We start from the raw sequence: 20,069 nt of genomic DNA, 5'->3' as shown, positions 1-20,069 counted from the left end.
CTTTAGGCTACAACCAAGTTTGTCCCCAAACATTGGTCCCTAATATATTAGGCCCTTACAAAACAAAAAGAAAATGCTAAAGAAAAAATTTATTGAATTAAATTTTTAAAAGAGATATAACTTATAGCATTGATAATGAGACTATCATATAAAAATTTGAAATTAAGAAAATTTGTAAAAGAAAATTGTAAGACTTAATGTATTTGGGTGTGTGTTTTATTTATTTATTTTTTGTCGATATATGAAATTACATTTTTATTAGATTTTGTATAATTCAAGGTGGTGTTTGGTACGAGGAAATCCGCATTACCCCCGGCATCTAGATTCCTTGGAATGTGATGTCTTGCAATCTAGATGTCTTGAATGTAATTATTCCTATGTTTTGTTTATTTATAGGAATCTTAAAGGAATTATTTACTTTTCTCATACTTGTTGGAAAAATACATGTTTGTATCGCATACAAAATATACGCAGCGAAAAATTAATAGATCTACTTCATTTGCAATTGATAACATGTACTATATAGATTTCAGAATATAAAAATAAGAGAGTGTACCTTGGTGTGGTGAATTTCAAAACAAATATTAGAAATACTGGGGAACACTTTTAATCTTCACTCCAATTCCACTAATGCCCAAGAAGTGTAGTCTCTCAATCAATCATGTAAATTTGTTCAAGAGAGAATTAGAGAGTGTCCAACACTCACATACAAACCATTTCATGTATCTTGTTACTAAATTCTGTATGTTTCTCTCCTTATAACTAATTATCTAATTGGGCTAGCCTTTTGGGCATTTCCAATTGGACTCTAGTATGTGGCTTGGAGTGGGACTAAAAGAAAACAAATAAGACATTAGCTCCAATGGGCCTTGGACTTTTCTGTTAGCTCTTAACAAGTCCAAAATTACCATTAATTATATTTAATACCACTATACAAATATAATTGTACTCTAGGTTTTATTAATAAATTATATCCAAAAACTTTATTGTACATGCAACCCCTTCATAAAATATTCGTAGTAATACAAAATCATGAATATAGACTGCCACTTTGTAAATTACTACATCTTAATCCTTAAATACCCAGTTTAATCTTTTAAATTATCCATCATATATTTATGAAATCTAATTTTATAAATATATACTTTAGTAACTATTTACTAAAGTAGTTAGGCCTAACATTCTGAATAACAAACTTATTAAACTTATCTTAAGGGAATATTTTATATCTCTATTAAGAGACTATGAATTTCATCTTGAGAATATATGTTCCATCAACACTAAATGTGGCTACCCAACATACTAAAGTTTTGATCGTAACTTTAGATCTCACTCTTGGTACATCAAAGCAACCAACATTTCATGATCAGGTCCATTATTCTCTCAGGATTAAGAGTTCATGTAAATAAAAGTTGTGAGATTTATTATTCATTTGACAGTCATTAGGAAAATAATAAATCTCACAGCAGTCCAATTCAATATATTTCAACTCTTAAAACATATCAACATATCAACTAGAAGTCTCCACTTCCATGATCAAGACAAATCATCTTAGTTGATATGTTATAGTCTTCGCAGATGAAATACCCAATTTCATCACTGACTACGAACTAAAATTCTAAGTTTACAAAAAACTTGTGATTTATATCTTCTGTGACTTTTCACATAAATCACATACTATGCATCTCATGGACTATATAATAATGTCCAAATATTTATGTTACTATAAGTTTAGATAATAATAAAAACAACTTTATTAATCACAACATTAAGTCATACATAATAACATATATAGCATCATACAATAGGATTTTAGGACACTAATCTTAACAATACTATCCTTAAATTTATAAACCCAATATCAATTTTTTAATGTTCCTCTGAATAAATAATAACAAACAAAATATAAACTATAAATTAAGAAAAATTCATTAAAACTATAATCTAACAGTTCAAAATGACATGTCTAATACAAAAATAACTATTTAAATTCTTATTCTTTATGAAAATCAAAACATCATTTTTTGTTAATAAAAATAAATATTTTATTTTATTTCAGAAAATAACCAATTCCAAATAGGAGATATAAATATAGCATTTTATTTTAGCATTTATATTGTTGTGGCGGGGAGAGATAAAAATAAGGGAATAGATATTAATGATTTTTTTTTTTATGTTTTATCTCAAATATTTTTTGATAAGTATGTTTTATCTCCATTGGTTAAATGATAAGTGAAAAATGGTAAAATTGTCCATTTATAACAAATTTGATTTTTTTATGCTTAGGAATCTAGATACTCACCTGTTTCAAAGAGAATCTACATTCCTGAAAGAATATGGTTAAGTGGGAATCTAGATACCTCTAGCATCTGATTCTCTTGTGTGATTTGCAACCAAATGTAAGTATCTTTCAACATTTCCAAAAATTTTAAAATATTACCCCGTATCAAATGCCACCTAAGTTTCTTAATAACCATCTTGAAAAAATTCCTAAAGCCGCCACTTGCCCATGGTATTGGTATATTTGATAGTTATTTTTAGTCTTTTCTATAATTTTATTTTTAAGAGTTTGATGACGCAAAATATCCAAGAAGAAATTTAAAAACAAAAATAATAAACCAAAAGATAAAAGAAAAATATATATAATAAATAAGAAGTAATACTAGATCCATAATATTTTCACAACAAATTATACGTAATAAGTTATTATTAATTTTAATTTGAATTCACAATTTAAATTACTTTTTTACACCCACATAAAAACCAATAATAATTTTCTACTTAAAAATATTATATAAAAATATTGTGTACTTGTTATTCGGTAAAAGGATTAGATATGCATACACAGGTAGAAGAGCACAGTAGTCTGCCACCTCATGCCTCTAGTTTCAGTTAGTTTGGTGAGCGCCACTTCGCGGTAACCAATGTACCAGAAATTCGCAGAAACAAACGAACCCACAGTATTTACACTTTTACTGGAAGACTACGAAAAGTTCCAGGTTCCGTTTTTTTATTTTTATCAGTTACAAAAAAAAGTCCCAACCCCACTGCCAGCTCATCATCCAAATACAACCAATCAAAACACAACCCCAATCCCCAATCGCGTGGCCCCAATCCACAAAACCCTAAATCAACGGTAATTAAGCCGCGGGCCCACCAAGCCCAAAACGAAACCCAACCGCACCAGAACGAAACCCTCCTACACTATAAATACTCTTTTTTATCATCGTCTTCTTTAGAAAAACTTTCGAAGAAAAGCAGAGCGGCTCTGATAAAAAGAGTTCAATTCTGAAGACTCAAAAGATGAACGACAACGATGACGAAAACGACAAGTCGTTTCCGGACCACAAGCTCTGCGGCTATTTATGCACGGTTCTTACGGTTAATTCTCCGCCGTCCGTTGAAACGCTGCGTTTCAAGAAGACTCGCTGCGAAATCTTCGGCGACGGCTTGTACGTCGGGTTCAGGTCCTCGAACGGCGTCGTACTCTCCGTGCTCGATTCGGCGCCGGAACCGGAGCAATGCGAGTCGAAAAGCGGCGTCGGCGGCGTTGTTGTTTCGAGCGGCAAGAAGAGGAAGAAGAAGAGAGTGAGGAAGATAGGCCAAGTCCACGGCAGCATAAGCGTGGTGCACCAGCTTCAGGCGCTTGTTTCTCAGAGGTGCGTGAAGATCGACGCGCGCGTGGTTTGCGTTTTAGGTTCCGAGTCCGAGGAGGCCGAGGCCGAGGCGAGGGCGGTGGTGCTCGTCGACGTGTATCTGCCGATCGCCGTGTTGAGCGGCTGGCAGTTCCCCCGGTCCGGCTCGATCGCCGCCGCGCTTTTTCGGCACTTGAGGTAAGCAATTTTTGGTTAATTTGGTTGATTTCGTGATGATGATGATTCAGCGAAATTTGATTGTTATATGTACGTATTGAATTGACCAAATGTCATCGGTTTTTCGAGTAATTAGATTCGAGTTTAGGGTTTGTATGGTATGGTTTTTTCGTCCACATTGTAATTTTGTGTGCATTCAGTTTTGATAAAATTTCGACGGTTACAATTTTCGAAGGGAGGATTTGAATTCTGAACGTGTTCGGTTACTGTGGTCTTTAACAGATTAATTAAAGTCGACTACATGTATTCTTTTCCTCCGTTCTGTTCTGTTCTACCTGAAAAATCATACTCTCTGTCACTTTCTTAATTCTCTTCTTACTAGATTGATATGGCACCATAAAACAAATAGGTTCATGTGGATGCATTATGGGCTTTTTTCTCTTTTTCCTAGCTACACGCTGACATGGTACGGTAACGTTTTCTGCAGCTGTGACTGGGGCGAGAGAGCTTCGATGCTTGCTAGTGGACAGCGTTGTATAGAAGCTCAAGGGGCTGATAAGAGCGTTTGGAATCTTTCTGATTGTCACGTTCTTGGATGCAAGCTGCATTACAATGTCACCGATTCTTCAAAGAGAAGGCTATTTGAACTCCATGAAATTTTTAAGAGCGTACCCAGCTTGATGAAGAGGGAACAGCTTGATTCTTCAAGAATAATGCCTGTAGATGGCGTTTATAGATCTGGCATTTGGGACTTATCAGATGATATTTTGATTAATATACTAGCTACGCTTGGTCCGACGGACCTTGTGAAGGCTGCTGCAACGTGTCGGCATCTAAAATCCTTGGCCGCATCAATCATGCCATGTATGAAACTAAAGCTTTTTTCTCATCAGCAGGCAGCAGTTGAGTGGATGTTGCAGCGCGAGCGCAATGCTGAAATTATGCCGCATCCTTTATACATGGCTTTCTCAGCAGAAGATGGATTTAGTTTCTATGTAAATATTGTTTCTGGTGAAATAGTCACAGGAATAGCTCCTAGTATCAAAGATTTTCGTGGGGGTATGTTCTGTGATGAACCTGGCTTAGGCAAGACCATAACTGCTCTTTCCCTTATTCTGAAGACACAGGGAACATGGGCAGATCCACCAGAAGGGGTGCAAATAAACTGGTGTATGCATAACGGTGACCAGAGATGTGGCTATTATGAGCTTAGTGGTGATAATGTCACTGGTGGGATCACTTTCTTGGGAAAAAGGGATGTGGGTCAGAATGCTCGAAGAGGCATGGAGGACTTGGCCCGCTCCTCGCCTAAAAGAGCCAGGTTAATAGGTTTTGATGATCAGATTGCATTTGATGATTTATTTCCTAGTAGAGGAAATAAATCACCTATATCTGCATCATCTATTCCGGCAATGTCTGTGGTTCAATGCTCTAGGGACTTGAGCTTCATCAAGAAAAACCTTTGTTCTGAATATGAAGGAGCAGCTGGTTTCTCTAAAGAAAAGAAGGTTGGGGGAAATTCAAGTAGATGTAAGCGTGCCTCTGTTTGTCCAAGACGTTTTTCACAGGAAAAGCAAGTTGAAGTTTCATATGGAGTATCAAACTGTTGCAAGAGGCCTGGCAAGGCTGTTGCAGATTATCTCGAGTATAATGACACCTGGGTTCAATGTGATGCTTGTCGCAAGTGGCGAAAGCTTATAGAAACTAGGGCAGCTGATGCTTCTGCAGTATGGTTTTGTAGTATGAATACTGATCCTTTATATCAGAGCTGTAGTGTTCCTGAAGAATCTTGGGATAATTGCAGCGCAATAAGATATTTACCTGGATTCTACACCAAAGGAACTGCTGCAGGTGAGGAACGAAATGTTTCATTTTTCACCAGTGTGCTTAGGGAGCACTATCCATTGATTAATTCCGAAACAAAGAAAGCCTTAACTTGGTTGGCTAAACTTACTCCAGAGAAACTCTCACACATGGAATCAATTGGCTTACGAAGTCCTTACTTAGGCACTAGTGTTATGCCTGTTAGGAATGCCCATGGCTACGATAAGATATTCAGTGCATTTGGTCTCAGGAAGAGAGAAGAAAAGGGTATTTTTAAGTGGTATTATCCACGAGATCTTGACAACTTGGCCTTTGATGTGGCTGCTCTCAGGATTTCTCTCTGTGAGCCACAGGCAAGACCATAACTGCTCTTTCCCTTATTCTGAAGACACAGGGAACATGGGCAGATCCACCAGAAGGGGTGCAAATAAACTGGTGTATGCATAACGGTGACCAGAGATGTGGCTATTATGAGCTTAGTGGTGATAATGTCACTGGTGGGATCACGTTCTTGGGAAAAAGGGATGTGGGTCAGAATGCTCGAAGAGGCATGGAGGACTTGGCCCGCTCCTCACCTAAAAGAGCCAGGTTAATGGGTTTTGATGATCAGATTGCATTTGATGATTTATTTCCTAGTAGAGGAAATAAATCACCTATATCTGCATCATCTATTCCGGCAATGTCTGTGGTTCAATGCTCTAGGGACTTGAGCTTCATCAAGAAAAACCTTTGTTCTGAATATGAAGGAGCAGCTGGTTTCTCTAAAGAAAAGAAGGTTGGGGGAAATTCAAGTAGATGTAAGCGTGCCTCTGTTTGTCCAAGACGTTTTTCACAGGAAAAGCAAGTTGAAGTTTCATATGGAGTATCAAACTGTTGCAAGAGGCCTGGCAAGGCTGTTGCAGATTATCTCGAGTATAATGACACCTGGGTTCAATGTGATGCTTGTCGCAAGTGGCGAAAGCTTATAGAAACTAGGGCAGCTGATGCTTCTGCAGTATGGTTTTGTAGTATGAATACTGATCCTTTATATCAGAGCTGTAGTGTTCCTGAAGAATCTTGGGATAATTGCAGCGCAATAAGATATTTACCTGGATTCTACACCAAAGGAACTTCTGCAGGTGAGGAACGAAATGTTTCATTTTTCACCAGTGTGCTTAGGGAGCACTATCCATTGATTAATTCCGAAACAAAGAAAGCCTTAACTTGGTTGGCTAAACTTACTCCAGAGAAACTCTCACACATGGAATCAATTGGCTTACGAAGTCCTTACTTAGGCACTAGTGTTATGCCTGTTAGGAATGCCCATGGCTACGATAAGATATTCAGTGCATTTGGTCTCAGGAAGAGAGAAGAAAAGGGTATTTTTAAGTGGTATTATCCACGAGATCTTGACAACTTGGCCTTTGATGTGGCTGCTCTCAGGATTTCTCTCTGTGAGCCACTGGATTCTGTCAGGTTATATTTGTCCAGAGCAACCCTAATTGTTGTTCCATCAAATCTAGTTGAACATTGGAAAACTCAAATCGAAAAGCATGTCAGTCCTGGTCAGTTACGTGTGTATGTTTGGACTGATCATAGAAAGCCTCCTGCTCACAGTCTGGCATGGGATTATGATATTGTCATAACAACCGTTAGTCGTTTAAGTGCAGAGTGGAGCCCCCGAAAGAAGAGTGTACTGATGCAAGTGCATTGGCTTAGAGTCATGTTAGATGAGGGACACACCCTTGGCTCAAGTGTTAACTTGACAAACAAATTGCAAATGGCTATTTCATTGGTGGCTTCAAATCGGTGGATATTAACAGGAACTCCAACTCCTAACACTCCCAACAGTCAACTATCACATCTTCAACCATTGCTTAAGTTTCTTCATGAGGAAGCTTTTGGACAGAATCAAATGTCTTGGGAAGCTGGTATTCTTAGGCCATTTGAAGCAGAGATGGAGGAGGGACGGTTACGTTTGTTGCAGTTACTTCAGAAGTGCATGATCAGCGCAAGAAAGATGGATTTGCAAAATATTCCACCCTGCATTAAGAAAGTTATGTTTCTTGATTTTACCGAGGAACATGCAAGAAGTTACAATGAATTAGTAGTTACAGTGCGGCGCAATATACTAATGGCTGACTGGAATGATCCTTCTCATGTTGAGAGTCTACTGAATCCAAAGCAGTGGAAGTCTCGAAGTGCAACTGTCAGAAATGTCAGGCTGTCTTGCTGTGTGGCTGGACATATTAAAGTTACAGAAGCTGGTGAAGATATTCAAGAAACAATGGATGTTTTAGTTGAAAAGGGTCTGGATCATACTGCGGATGAGTATACTTATATAAAAAATTACCTCCTCTATGGTGGGTATTGTGTCAGGTAATATTTGGTATTTGAGGCTTCATGTGGATTTTTTGTTGTCTTTTTTTTGAATTTTTTATCACATTTGAATCACTGATTACATATTTTTCTTTCTATGTTAGATGTAACGAGTGGTGCCGTTTACCTGTCATTACACCATGTAGGCATCTTTTGTGCCTTGATTGTGTTGCTTTGGACAGTGAAAAGTGTACTTATCCTGGATGTGGTAACTTATATGAGATGGAGTCTCCTGTTGTACTAACCCGGCCAGAAAATCCTAACCCAAAGTGGCCTGTGCCCAAAGATCTTATTGAGTTACAACCATCATACAAACAGGCAGGCTTAGCTATAAGAAAAAGTTGAATTTTGTCTAATTTCTATTTCTTTTTTGGTAAACAAAATGTTTATCTATCTGTACAATTTTATATTTATACAGGATAACTGGGATCCTGATTGGCAATCAACATCTAGCAGTAAAGTTACTTACCTTATACAGAGGTTGAAAGCTTTGCTTGAAGCTAATAGAGAGGTTGGTCACTACATGGGAGAAGGCCAAATTGTGAAGTGTGTGGATGAGCTAGTTTATCCCTCTCAGATGAGTGATGCAAGGGTCTTGTCCCTGGATGATTGCTCTAGAGCGAGCAGTGAGACTCAGAAATTTTCCCTAGAAAAAGTTTTAATCTTCTCTCAGTTTCTTGAGCACATACATGTCATTGAACAACAGGTAGTTGTTGTATAACATAGGCTGAGCATGGCTCTGTGTGGTTCTACACATGCAATTAATGGTTGAATGTTGATGTATTCCATTTCTGTGGCAGTTAACTATTGCAGGTATCAAATTTGCTGGGATGTATAGTCCAATGCATTCTAGCAACAAGGTATATCCTTTTCTTTCCCCATATTGTCTAAATTTATAACATGTTCTTGTATTGACGCACTTTTACTGGTTCAGATGAAGTCACTGGCCACGTTCCAGAATGATGAAAGTTGTATGGCACTTTTGATGGATGGAAGTGCTGCATTGGGGCTCGATTTGAGCTTTGTAACGCATGTATTCCTAATGGAACCAATTTGGGACAAAAGGTAATACCTTATTTTGGTACTGTATGGAGATTTAGGGGAAAAAAAATCATTTTGATTTCCAAGACTTCAGAAAGATCATCCTATTCCAGATTCTTTTTATTTTAAAAATAAGATTTTATTAATTATTTAAATAATAAAGTGAAGCATGGTTTTTATTCTACCAATCTTCTGGTGGAAAGTTAAACTGTATATGCAATGGAAACATTATTATTTCCAAGTTATCCAACCATGACCACCATATCAGCTTATGCAAATTGACAGCACCATGACTTTCTATCGTTGCTGCATGCATGTGTGATGAAGCCCATTGTGTCATTTTTACTAGATGAATACTGATACTACCATTATAGCTGCCATGCTACTGCAGCCACCACTCCAACTGATGCTGAAACCAATTCTGTCGGAGCTATTGCTGCAACCTTGGCCATAAATTCCTTGGTTTTGTTATAACATCAGTAAATTGTTGCCACTATTTAGTTAAAAGCACAACCTCCTAGGATCTTCAGTTAAAATGCTTCCTAATGTTTTGCTTCAAATCTCTTATAACCTGAAATGTGTTGTATTATTTAGTAAGAAAAGATTAGTTTTGGTGTTATTATAATCAATTTTGCTATTAGCATATTATAGGTAATTCACTCTGATTAAACGAGTTACATATACTCCACAATGAATTCCAAACTACCTAAGATGCCACTCTTCTTTGTCAAAATTTTGCTAACCTTTTCACTTGTAAAATTATATATACATTTGCTGACCTTATCAGGTTCAATATTTAAGCTTATGTTTGGTTCACAATTATGCTTTAAAAAATTATCCATGTTATTAACTTTGTACATTATCTAGTGTTCTTTTGAACATAATGATCTATCTGTCTCTCTTTTCCAAAGATAATGACTTGTTATATTGGTTTAGTATGGAGGAACAAGTTATAAGTCGTGCTCATCGGATGGGTGCTACTCAGCCTATTCATGTGGAAACTTTAGCAATGCGTGGTACAATTGAAGAGCAAATGGTGCACTTCTTACAGGTAAACCAATCTTTGACTGTAAGTTGACTGTCAAGAGTATCTGTGCGTCAGTCATGATATGTAGATCTTAAATGGGCAGTGTTTTGTTGCACCTGTGTGCCCATACAGACCGATGTGCAACAAGTTTTTTCCATATTAAATAATCCAGTTCCATGACAAACATATTCTTCTCTTCCATATGCATTATTAGACACTCCTCATGTCATAATCGTGCCAATTTGACCTTTACCTGGCAAAAAAAAAGGTTATACTCTGTTTAGTAAAAGGAAGAGTCAAGTCAAAGATCAAGCAAAGCAGTCACAGTCACAGATGACCCGGATTTTTTTATTTGAAATCTAGGATTGAAATTGGTCTCTTTCATCATTGGGCGTTTCTGTTGTTTCTGGCAAATCTGATTTCACTTGTCCTTTTCTTTATGTTGGAAGCTAATACGTTTCTATAGGTTAAAGATCAGTTTTGTTTGCTTTATGATGATTTACATCTTTATACCACATGGATCTGTGATTTATTTTTTTTAAGACATAACTGCCAATGAGCTACAGCGTACAGCTCAACTGGCTCTTCCTTCTCCTATAACAACGGGATGGAGGGTGAGGTCGGGGGTGTTCTAGATCCACTAAGTGTGTGTGTAGCTTACCTAATACCTTGGTCTTCTGTTTATTTTATCCTTTATTCTTTGTCCTTAGCTTTTTTTTTCCCTCCAAAATATCCTTTGTGGTCCTTCAGGATGCTGATGATCGTAGAAGATTCTTGAAGGAAGAGTACAGAAAACCTGATCGTGAAGGGCCAAGAACTCATCGTACATTACATGATTTTGCTGAGAGCAATTATCTCTCTCATCTTGGTTTTGTGCGCACTAATCCTAAGACTTAAAGGTTCATGAAACATTTTTTACCATTGTAACTGTACTGACTTCTCTGTTTATTATGTACAGAGATGGCTCAAAATATTCTAGGACATACTAATGAAATCATTCATTCTTTGCACAATTATTTCAAATTATAAGCTAATACGAGAAATTGTTAAGTAATTTCCCACCCCCCCCCCCCTTTTTTTTTAATTGAAGTGCAGTTGCTTTCTAATTTTAAACCCCAGTTTCTTTAAAACTGCTTGCTTTGGTGCCCTAATGCTAAGATTTTCGTGAGTTTATAGCATCGCCATCATGTACATAGCCCAACTTTCCCTTTTATTGTTATATACTAGATCCAAGGGCTAACCTATTGAAATAAAGAATAAAGTATTTTGGCATCGTGAAGTATTGAGGAGAACCAGGCGCATGAATTAGAGCCATTTGTGAAGCTCAAAGCTTAAGCTGTTTAAGAATGACTTATTTAGCTGAAACTGAAAATTTTTTGCTGAAAGTACTGTAAATAAGACTAAAAGTTAGTCGAATAGTAGGAAAAATAAGCTAAATAATAATAAAAAAATTATCTTTTTCAGCCAATATCAAATGCAAGCTTAGATTCTCTTTTGATTTTAGGCTTTGTGAAGGCCTGTCTGTAGTAGGAATCCTAATACAACTATGATCCAAGCACGAGCATCTCTAATTGGTTGGCCATATTTTGCAGTTTGTTTTGACAGATTGTTTAAATGACAAATAAAATGTCTTTAGGCAAATTAATAAGTACCACGTCGGAGGGTATATCAGTTCTCTCTTGTATGAAACAATATGGGTATTGATCTTCTTATCAAAAAAAAAAAAATTATATATATATATATATAGGTATTGATCTATTTTAAAATTTTTATATATTTTCTCAAATTTTTTATACATATACTTTAATATGAGTTTAAATTCTGGAATGCTTGCTCCTGTGAAATTAGTTTTTTTCATTATTAATTTGGGTTAAACTCATGGGCAGTGCAATGTATAATTCAGGTTCAAATGAACCCAATAAGCTGCCAATTTTTTCTAATGTGTGTGTGTATATATATATATGTATATGTAATTTTTTTTTTTATTTGACCCTCCTTAAATAAAATTTTGAACACTCCGACCATAATTTTTTTTAAATCTACTTGAAATAAGCCTTAAATAAGTTCATCTTAAAAACATTTTGGTCTTTTAAAACACACACACACACACACACAAATCCCAACAACAAACCAATTTTATCTAAAATCTAGGGGAAATAGTAAGCCTAACAACAAACGTAAATTTCTTTTACATCTTAAATCATAAAAAAAAAAAAAAGCCCATTTAGATCTTTAACAAATTTGAAATAAACTAATGGAAAATTCATAGTTTACATTGTACTATCAATGTAAAATTTACATTGTTTCTAGACAAAAGTGTACAGTATTGTATATTTTTTTTGCAAATGTGTACAGTATAATTATCTACAATTTAAATCTTACATTGATTCTAGAGAAATGTATACAATATAATTGTCTATAATATAAATTTTACATTGATAGTACAATGTGCATATATAATTGTCCTAAATTAATAGATAAAAATATTTTAAATAGTAATAATTAAAATTCAATTAACAATAATAATTAATATGTTTATTGTATTAAGAACAAATATGTCAAATGAACATATAGATTACTTTTTTTTTTTTTTATTCTATTACTAGTATGTACTATAGAAAAATTTGTAATAAGGAAATTATGTAAATCATAAGATTCATCTCTTCTCCAAGATGTATCTTCTTACTAACCTCATTAGAAAAAAATCCTAGAGCTACCACTAATTAAACTTTTGGTCTATTTATTTGAAAATATATCATTGGGAATAAGGTCTTCTAATTTGAATCCAACACTTTAATGGCATAAAAGGTTTGAATGAAAAAAAAGGCATAAATGTAGGGACGGAGTCAGGACTTGGAGTTTAGGGGGGCAGCTTTTCTACTAGCTGCGTGTAGTAGCTCTGGCTTTTGGCTCTGTAGCTTAACCACTAAGAGTTTTATTTATTTAGTTATTTATTCTGTGTTTTTTATGTGTGTCTTGCTTCTAGATAAGGACAAAATTATTTCATTTAAATTTTTTTAAAGGATTGGACAATTTGTTTTGGGTAAAATTGTTTGATTAAGTTTAATTGTTTTTAGCTTTACTATTGGTAATTTTGTTGTTGGGCTAATTTTTTTGGGCTTGTATATTTTGTTTTAGATTTTAAATCAAGTGTTATGGCCTTTAAAAGGAGAAAAATGCTAGAGTTACAACACTTTTTTACAAATTATAAATGTGGTGAGTGGTTATTTGTAAATTAAAAAGTGATATAAGTGATAGGCTTAAATGCAAACCAATTAGATTTTACTACCTCAATAGTTTATAAAAATGTTGAAGAAAATTTTGTGACTATAACATTACTCGTAAAAGAATCAATAATAATTTTGTGACTATAATATTATTTGTCAAAGAATCAATGATATTGTTAAAAGGCGTAGAGTGTAATTTTATAGAACAAAATTGCTAAAATTAGTACCTATATAATACTAATATTTTTTATAAAAAAAAATTAAAAAAAAAAAATTAGGGGGGCATTGCCCCCAAGGTCCAATTGTACCTTTGTCATGTACCTTTGTCCCTGCATAAATGGACGAAGAAAGACAAGGCATTGTGATGCAATTTAGATGTGGTGTCTTCTAAATCTAAACAGCAATTTATATGAAAAAAATAAAAATAAATAAATAAAAAATAAATAAATAAATAAAAAAGAAAGAAAGTGAAATAAATGCAGGTCATCATTTTTTTGGGCACTTTAAATGATTTCTTAGAGGCCTACTTAATTAAATCTGTTAAGTATGAGTAATGCTACAAGCACAAATTATTTTACAATATTTTTTTCAAAATGTTGATGTGGCCAACCTCTTATTGGTTTTCATTTAGGCCCACTATTAATATCACTTTTTCATTTACCAATTCTCACTCATTGCATCAGCAATTTGTAAAATAATTTGTATTTTTAGCATTATTCGTTAAGTAACCAGAGAAGACCCAAAATTTTAGGACTAAGGTTTTGTTTTTGTTGTTGTTAACAGATTCCTTATTGTATCCAATTGAAATGATATTATCGTAATTCATAATATAAATACATAAGGATGAAAATGTATTTAGGCAAGATCTCCAAAATATGGTCGCAATTATATAGTTTCTTCAGTTTACCAAAAAATATATATATTCTATAGTTTCTTGGATGGATCATGGTACACATTTTTTTTCTTTTGTATGAACTATGCCTAACAATCCTCTCACCAAAAAAAAAAAAAAAAAACCTATGCCTAACAAATTTAAACCGTTCTCAAGATTAGGACCTTTAGGGAAGTACTGTAAGATTTTTTTTTATTTTTTTGGATGATGGTACAGTAAGATTAGACAATGATGAAAAATTAAAAAGTTATTAACTTTTTTAACAATTTTTTCAATTATTCATAAAATATTTTAAAAAATGAATGATTAATGTATGTCTTAAAGGCATTCATTAACCGGACTCATAATAATAATAAAGCAATGCTCCACACACACACACAAAAATCACAACATTTTTCTCAATAATTAAGTTGACAAGTTTTTACTAGTTCTCATCTGGGCTTATTACTAACATTAATTTTTAATCTATTACTAACAATCTGGCACATCAGCAAGTGAAAAGTTTTGCCAATTTTTTTGTGTTTATAAACTTTCTCTAAAAATAGATGTAGCGCATAATAATTCTCTGTTTATATACATCCTATATAGGATAATTAAAAAAAAAAAAAAAAACTATATGAAACTTTCGGCATTTTTGCATGCCAATGATTTCTACCCCCCCCCCCCAAAAAAAAAAAAGAAAAAGAAAAAAGTGAGAGAGAGAGAGCATCAAAGTATAAGAGAAAATATGTAATTATAGTTATGCAATTCTTTTACCCATTCAAATCATTTTAATAACAAAAGGAGAATATTACACCAAATTAAATAATTAAAAAAAAAAAAAAGAGAGAAAATATATAACAAATACTCTATCAAATCAATTATTTGATTTGTTTCCCTTGAATAATTGGATCTTATTGGAATTACGACAACTTTGAATCAAGAGATTTATTTTCATGTCTTTTATTGTGAGGTTGGTACACTCTTAGGGTTGCAGTTAATGCAACGGAATGTCATTTTGGCTCTTCAAGCCATTGGTGAAGACTTTAGCTAAGTCTTGTCCTGGAGGGTGACAAATACATATGCCTTCTTTGCATTGACACATTTCTGGATGATCACTGCAATCTTGAACCTTCTTGCATGGAAAACTTACATTCCTTGCTTCAACATCTAACTTAAAACCTGCATATATTATATTTGTTAATAATCACATTGTCTCAAATTCTATACAAATATAACACATCATTTAAATTACAAAATGGAGGCATGCTACCTGTTGAGAATTGAGATTTGATAGGGTTACCTATTTTTATATAAAAATATGTGGCTTAGTAAAATTTAAAACAATACAATTAAATATAAATGCCTTATCTGAACGATAGCCAAGTGAAAAGTCTAAACTCTTAAGTTTGAAAATTTTAATTATGTAAAAATAAAGTTCTTTTTTTATTCCAAATAATTAATATCTTCTTCTTTTTTCAAATATGCATTTTTACGTCGCAAAATTAACTAAAGATTGAAAGTGGCCTATATTATGTTTTACAGATTAATTAAAACGCGCGTAGGTTTCAATTGTCAAATAATCCTACTACAATTTATGGAGATACAAACAAATCATAGTTTATCCCCCCGTTATATATTGTATGATCTGTGGCCTTTTAAACAAGCTTGATGAATGATGACTTTAATTAATTTTTCTAAAATGAATAAAGATAAAATTATATATATATATAGACACACACAAAATAATATAATCTAATAGTAAATTTGTCAAAATTTACATCCAATTAAAAAATATTGAGTGGTGTAACATTATTTAAAGTTACACCAAATGTAACTGTGGGGGGGAAAAACCCAACCCAGCTTATTTGGGCCCAAGGCCCTAAATGAGGATCACTCTTCGTCCGAGGAGGTGAGGCCTTCAGTCAGGCCCACTACAAGGAGGGATGCCTTGAGGTGAGCACGTATACCATCCGAGGAGATGCTCATGGTCCGAGTAGTCCTGCATCCTCGGATCCGAAGAGATTTGACTCAACACGAGCATGGGAGATTCAAGTGATCTATTTGACAGGTGTCAAGAGGGAGAGGAATCTCGAATACACATAAAGATAACGGGAACAAAGAAACAGTAAGGAGGCATACTTCGACCACCACATTTAATGCACAGCACCTACCTTCCTGGCCGCATTTATGTGGATAAGACCCCTGAACAGTGCATTCTCAGCTACCGCCACTCACATAAGGCTAAAAGTGGGGTGATGGGACATACACTCAAGTGGGTGCCTGGATGACGAACAAGTGGACGGGGGAGATGGAAGATGGCAATGCTATATAAAGGAAGGGTGCCTCTGATAGAAGGGGGAGGAAAAAGAGAGATATTAGAGGGTTGTAGCTCCAGGAATTGTAATCCCAGATTATGAATGAAAAACATCTCTTCGGAGAGAGTACTCATATTAGTCCGAGAGCACATTAATTCAACTTCTCTCATTGGTGTTGCTGTTTTATACTGTTATTTTCATTATTTGCCTAGCCCTTTCGCCCACTCTCTACAAAATTTATTGTTTTGGGCTCAGTAGGCTCCGAATCCATACCTCCTTGGGCTTGGACCGTAAAAACTGACCCTACAGTAACCAACCCTATATATAAACACATAGTAATACTTCAAAAAAAAAAAATTAAGTAAAATGAGAAGGAATAGATTTTTTACAAGAGCTAAGAACCAAGAGTGCAATTAAGAAAGCCAACTTGAAGGAATATTTCTCCATCTCTTTTGTCTTTGTGTATATCATTGCTACGTTTGTTTTATGTTTCTTACTTTTGCACTTTTACTGCTTGAGCTTTTCCATATATATTAGCTTGAAATCTTGGTATTTACTAATCCAAACCTGCAATAAATTTTGGCCGAAAGCTTCACCTATATATGTATGTGTGTGTGGAAGAGCTAAAGGTGTGAAAGTAAGCAACATAAAACAAACGTAGCAACAATATACACAAAAACAAAAAGACATAGAGAAATATTCCTGCAAGTTGGCTTTCTTAATTGTACTCTTGGTTCTTGGCTCCTGTAAGAATATCATCCTACTCGTTTTACTTTATTTTATTTTCTTAGAGTATTCCTATGTGCTTTTATATATGCCTATATCCAAACTATGACTAGACATTGTCTCTTTAAGATTGATATAACCTTATTGTTCTTACTAATATATGTTAAATTGTAGGCATAATTTAGTCTGTTCAATAGGTTTGCTATCTTTAATATGAATATATGATAGATTTAAGCATATGTAAAATGCATATTTGAAAGAAGAAAAAAAGGGTCAATTAATATTTGGGATAAAAAAAAATAACATTATTTTTTCATAATAAAAATTTCAAACTTAAGAGTTAGACTTTTCACTTAGTTGTAGTTCACAAAAGAGATTCATATTTTATTAATTGCTTTGTTTTAAATTTTCCCAAGTCACATTGTTTAAATAAAAATAGATAATCCTATCAATCTTAACAGCATGCCTCCATTTTATAATTTTAATGATGTGTTATACTTACATAGAATTTGAGACAAAGTAATCATTAACAAATAATGGGTTCCAATTAATTCAACTGATAAAGTCACTGATAATTGGAATAAGGAATTTAGGATTCAATCCCTGCCTACACCAAAAACCAACTAATGTCTTGGTTTGATGATAAAGAACATCATTAGGAGCGGATGTCATAAGTTGAAATCTTCTAAAAAAAATTTATTAACAAATATAATAAATGCAGGTTTCAAGTTAGATGTTGAAGGAAGGAATGTATAAGTTTTCCATGCAAGAAGGTTCAAGATTGTATTGATCATCCAGAAATGTGCCAGTGCAAAGAAGGCATATGTATTTGTCACCCCCCAGGACAGGACTTAGCTAAAGTCTTCACCAGTGGCTTGAAGAGCCAAAATGAAATTCCATTGCATTAACTGCAACCCATAAAATGTCATCAACTACACAATAAAAGAAGCCAGCACGTTTGCTTCTACTGATACAAGCAAGAAATTTAGTTCCATACAAGTAGTATTTGAAGGAATGTGTAAGTAGGGTGCTTTTGAGAAATAATACAATGAGTAAAAGGAGCCACCGTTGTTTGAGTTTATTACTTTATTCGCATTGGTTCATGTTATCGTTATGATAGGTGACGAGAAAATTAACTTCAATAGCTAAATGATGATGAGCAATATCAATCAGCCTTCTATTTATTTTTGTTACGAATTGTTCAAGTGGTCTTTTACCTTGGAAAATCATATACACTTACCTCATGGGTAATTAATAATTAGCCGTGCCTGGTGGCTGGTGCCCTCGTTCTTAGGCCAGTTGGCTTTTTTTTTTCTTTTCTTTTTTCCTTCATTGTTTGTTATTATTTCGTATGACTAGAAGTTGTGATTCTATAGCCTATGGCCCTATAGGGTATCTAGTTTCTAACTTTGACTTCAAACTTTAGTCAAGCTTGAATAGAAGGCAAGTATAGTTGGTGCAACTCCAAGGAAACCTAAAAAATGTGCAAGCACTACATTTTTTTTGTTTTTTGCAAAATAAAAACTTTATTTATGAACACCAGAATACAAAGGGAGGAGGGCTTGGAACCATCTCTCTCCACAATGCCAACTCAATGCGTAAGTCATTGATGCAGTCGCCTAAGGCCCCAAGTGAAAAAAAAAAGCCCCTAAATTTTAACCAATGGTATTAATTAAGCCGAAATATTACAAATAAATAAAATAATATTTTCTTATCTAATGAAAACAAATAAAAAATAGAAAGAAATGCTATGTCCATAACATTTTTCATAACATTTTTACAAAAAAATCTTAAATAGCAGATTGTTAAGGGTTGTTATTGTCAGCAAAAAAAAAAAAAAAAATTTAGTGATAGTTTCAAATAGAAAATAAGAAGTAACTTAACACCTAAGATTTGTTATGAAAAATATTGTGAATGTAGCACTTCTAAAAAAAATAAATAAATAAATAAATAAATAAATAAAAAAAGCAATCCACAAAAAAATTCGCAACATTTTTCACAATAGTCAAATTAGCAAACTTTTACTAGTTTTCAACTAAATTCACCACTAACATAATTTTTTTACTTACTACCGTCAATCTACTACATCAACAAATATAAAAAGTTTTGTCGAATTTAATCTATGTGATTTACGTTAATTAATAGTAATTTTCCATATGAAACAAGATAATTAATTTTCGCCTTAGGCCCCCAAATGCATCAAGCCGTCCCTGCTCTCCACAACCTGAATAACTAAGAAAGGAATAGTAGAGATGGAAACTAGCCCTACCCAATTCACAAAAGTAGTCTATTGGGCTAAAAGATGAACTAAAACATTGCCCTCTCTTTATATAAAAGAAAAGGAGAAAGCATCAAAACACTTTTCAAAATCCAAAATATCTACAATCACCTCTGCAATACTCAATGGACCTATCATATTCCAAGCATCAACCATTTTCAATGGCATTCTTGATAGCACAAAGTGCTGCCTCTGCTTCACCTACCAGAGGATTATCCGGTTCACATAATTCATTGGACAATATATAACTTATAGGAGTTAGGGTTACATATGCATGGGGCCAAAATAGTCAAGATCAGGATCCTTTATAGTATCGGTGAGAGGGTTTCATGGATCGGATAGTTAGACATGACACAGATTTGTAAGATTTTATTTTCTGTATTAAAAAAATCATCAATAATAATATATGTTAAAGAATCAAAGAAAGAAAATAATTGTGACACATTACTTATAAAAGGTACTGCCGACTACTTACTCACCAATATATGAATAAATGACAAACTTCAAAGTCCAAACTTATAGGCTCTTTTATCAGGATTTTGACAATCATGCTTAGGCTTCATAATAACAATTGGGCCTCTTGAGCC

The 20,069-nt window shown here is 34.0% G+C and overlaps 1 protein-coding gene across 1 annotated transcript; it reads left to right on the top strand.

Annotated features, from left to right (window-relative positions):
* The first annotated feature begins 3,243 nt into the window (after positions 1–3,243).
* On the top strand, positions 3,244–11,112 carry LOC111996026 (F-box protein At3g54460). Its single transcript, XM_065773884.1, has 9 exons — positions 3,244–3,833; positions 4,300–5,348; positions 6,500–7,994; positions 8,099–8,312; positions 8,413–8,700; positions 8,795–8,854; positions 8,929–9,059; positions 9,972–10,086; positions 10,813–11,112. Exons 1-9 carry the CDS (start codon positions 3,304–3,306, stop codon positions 10,957–10,959), a joined length of 4,029 nt encoding a protein of 1,342 aa, XP_065629956.1. The 5' UTR covers positions 3,244–3,303; the 3' UTR covers positions 10,960–11,112.
* Positions 11,113–20,069: the final 8,957 nt, after the last annotated feature.

This window comes from Quercus suber, unplaced genomic scaffold (assembly GCF_002906115.3).
Source record: "Quercus suber isolate HL8 unplaced genomic scaffold, Cork oak 2.0 scaffold_82, whole genome shotgun sequence".
Taxonomy (NCBI): domain Eukaryota; kingdom Viridiplantae; phylum Streptophyta; class Magnoliopsida; order Fagales; family Fagaceae; genus Quercus; species Quercus suber.
The sequence above is the reverse complement of the archived record's forward strand: the minus strand, read 5'-3'. Positions and strand labels throughout refer to the sequence as shown.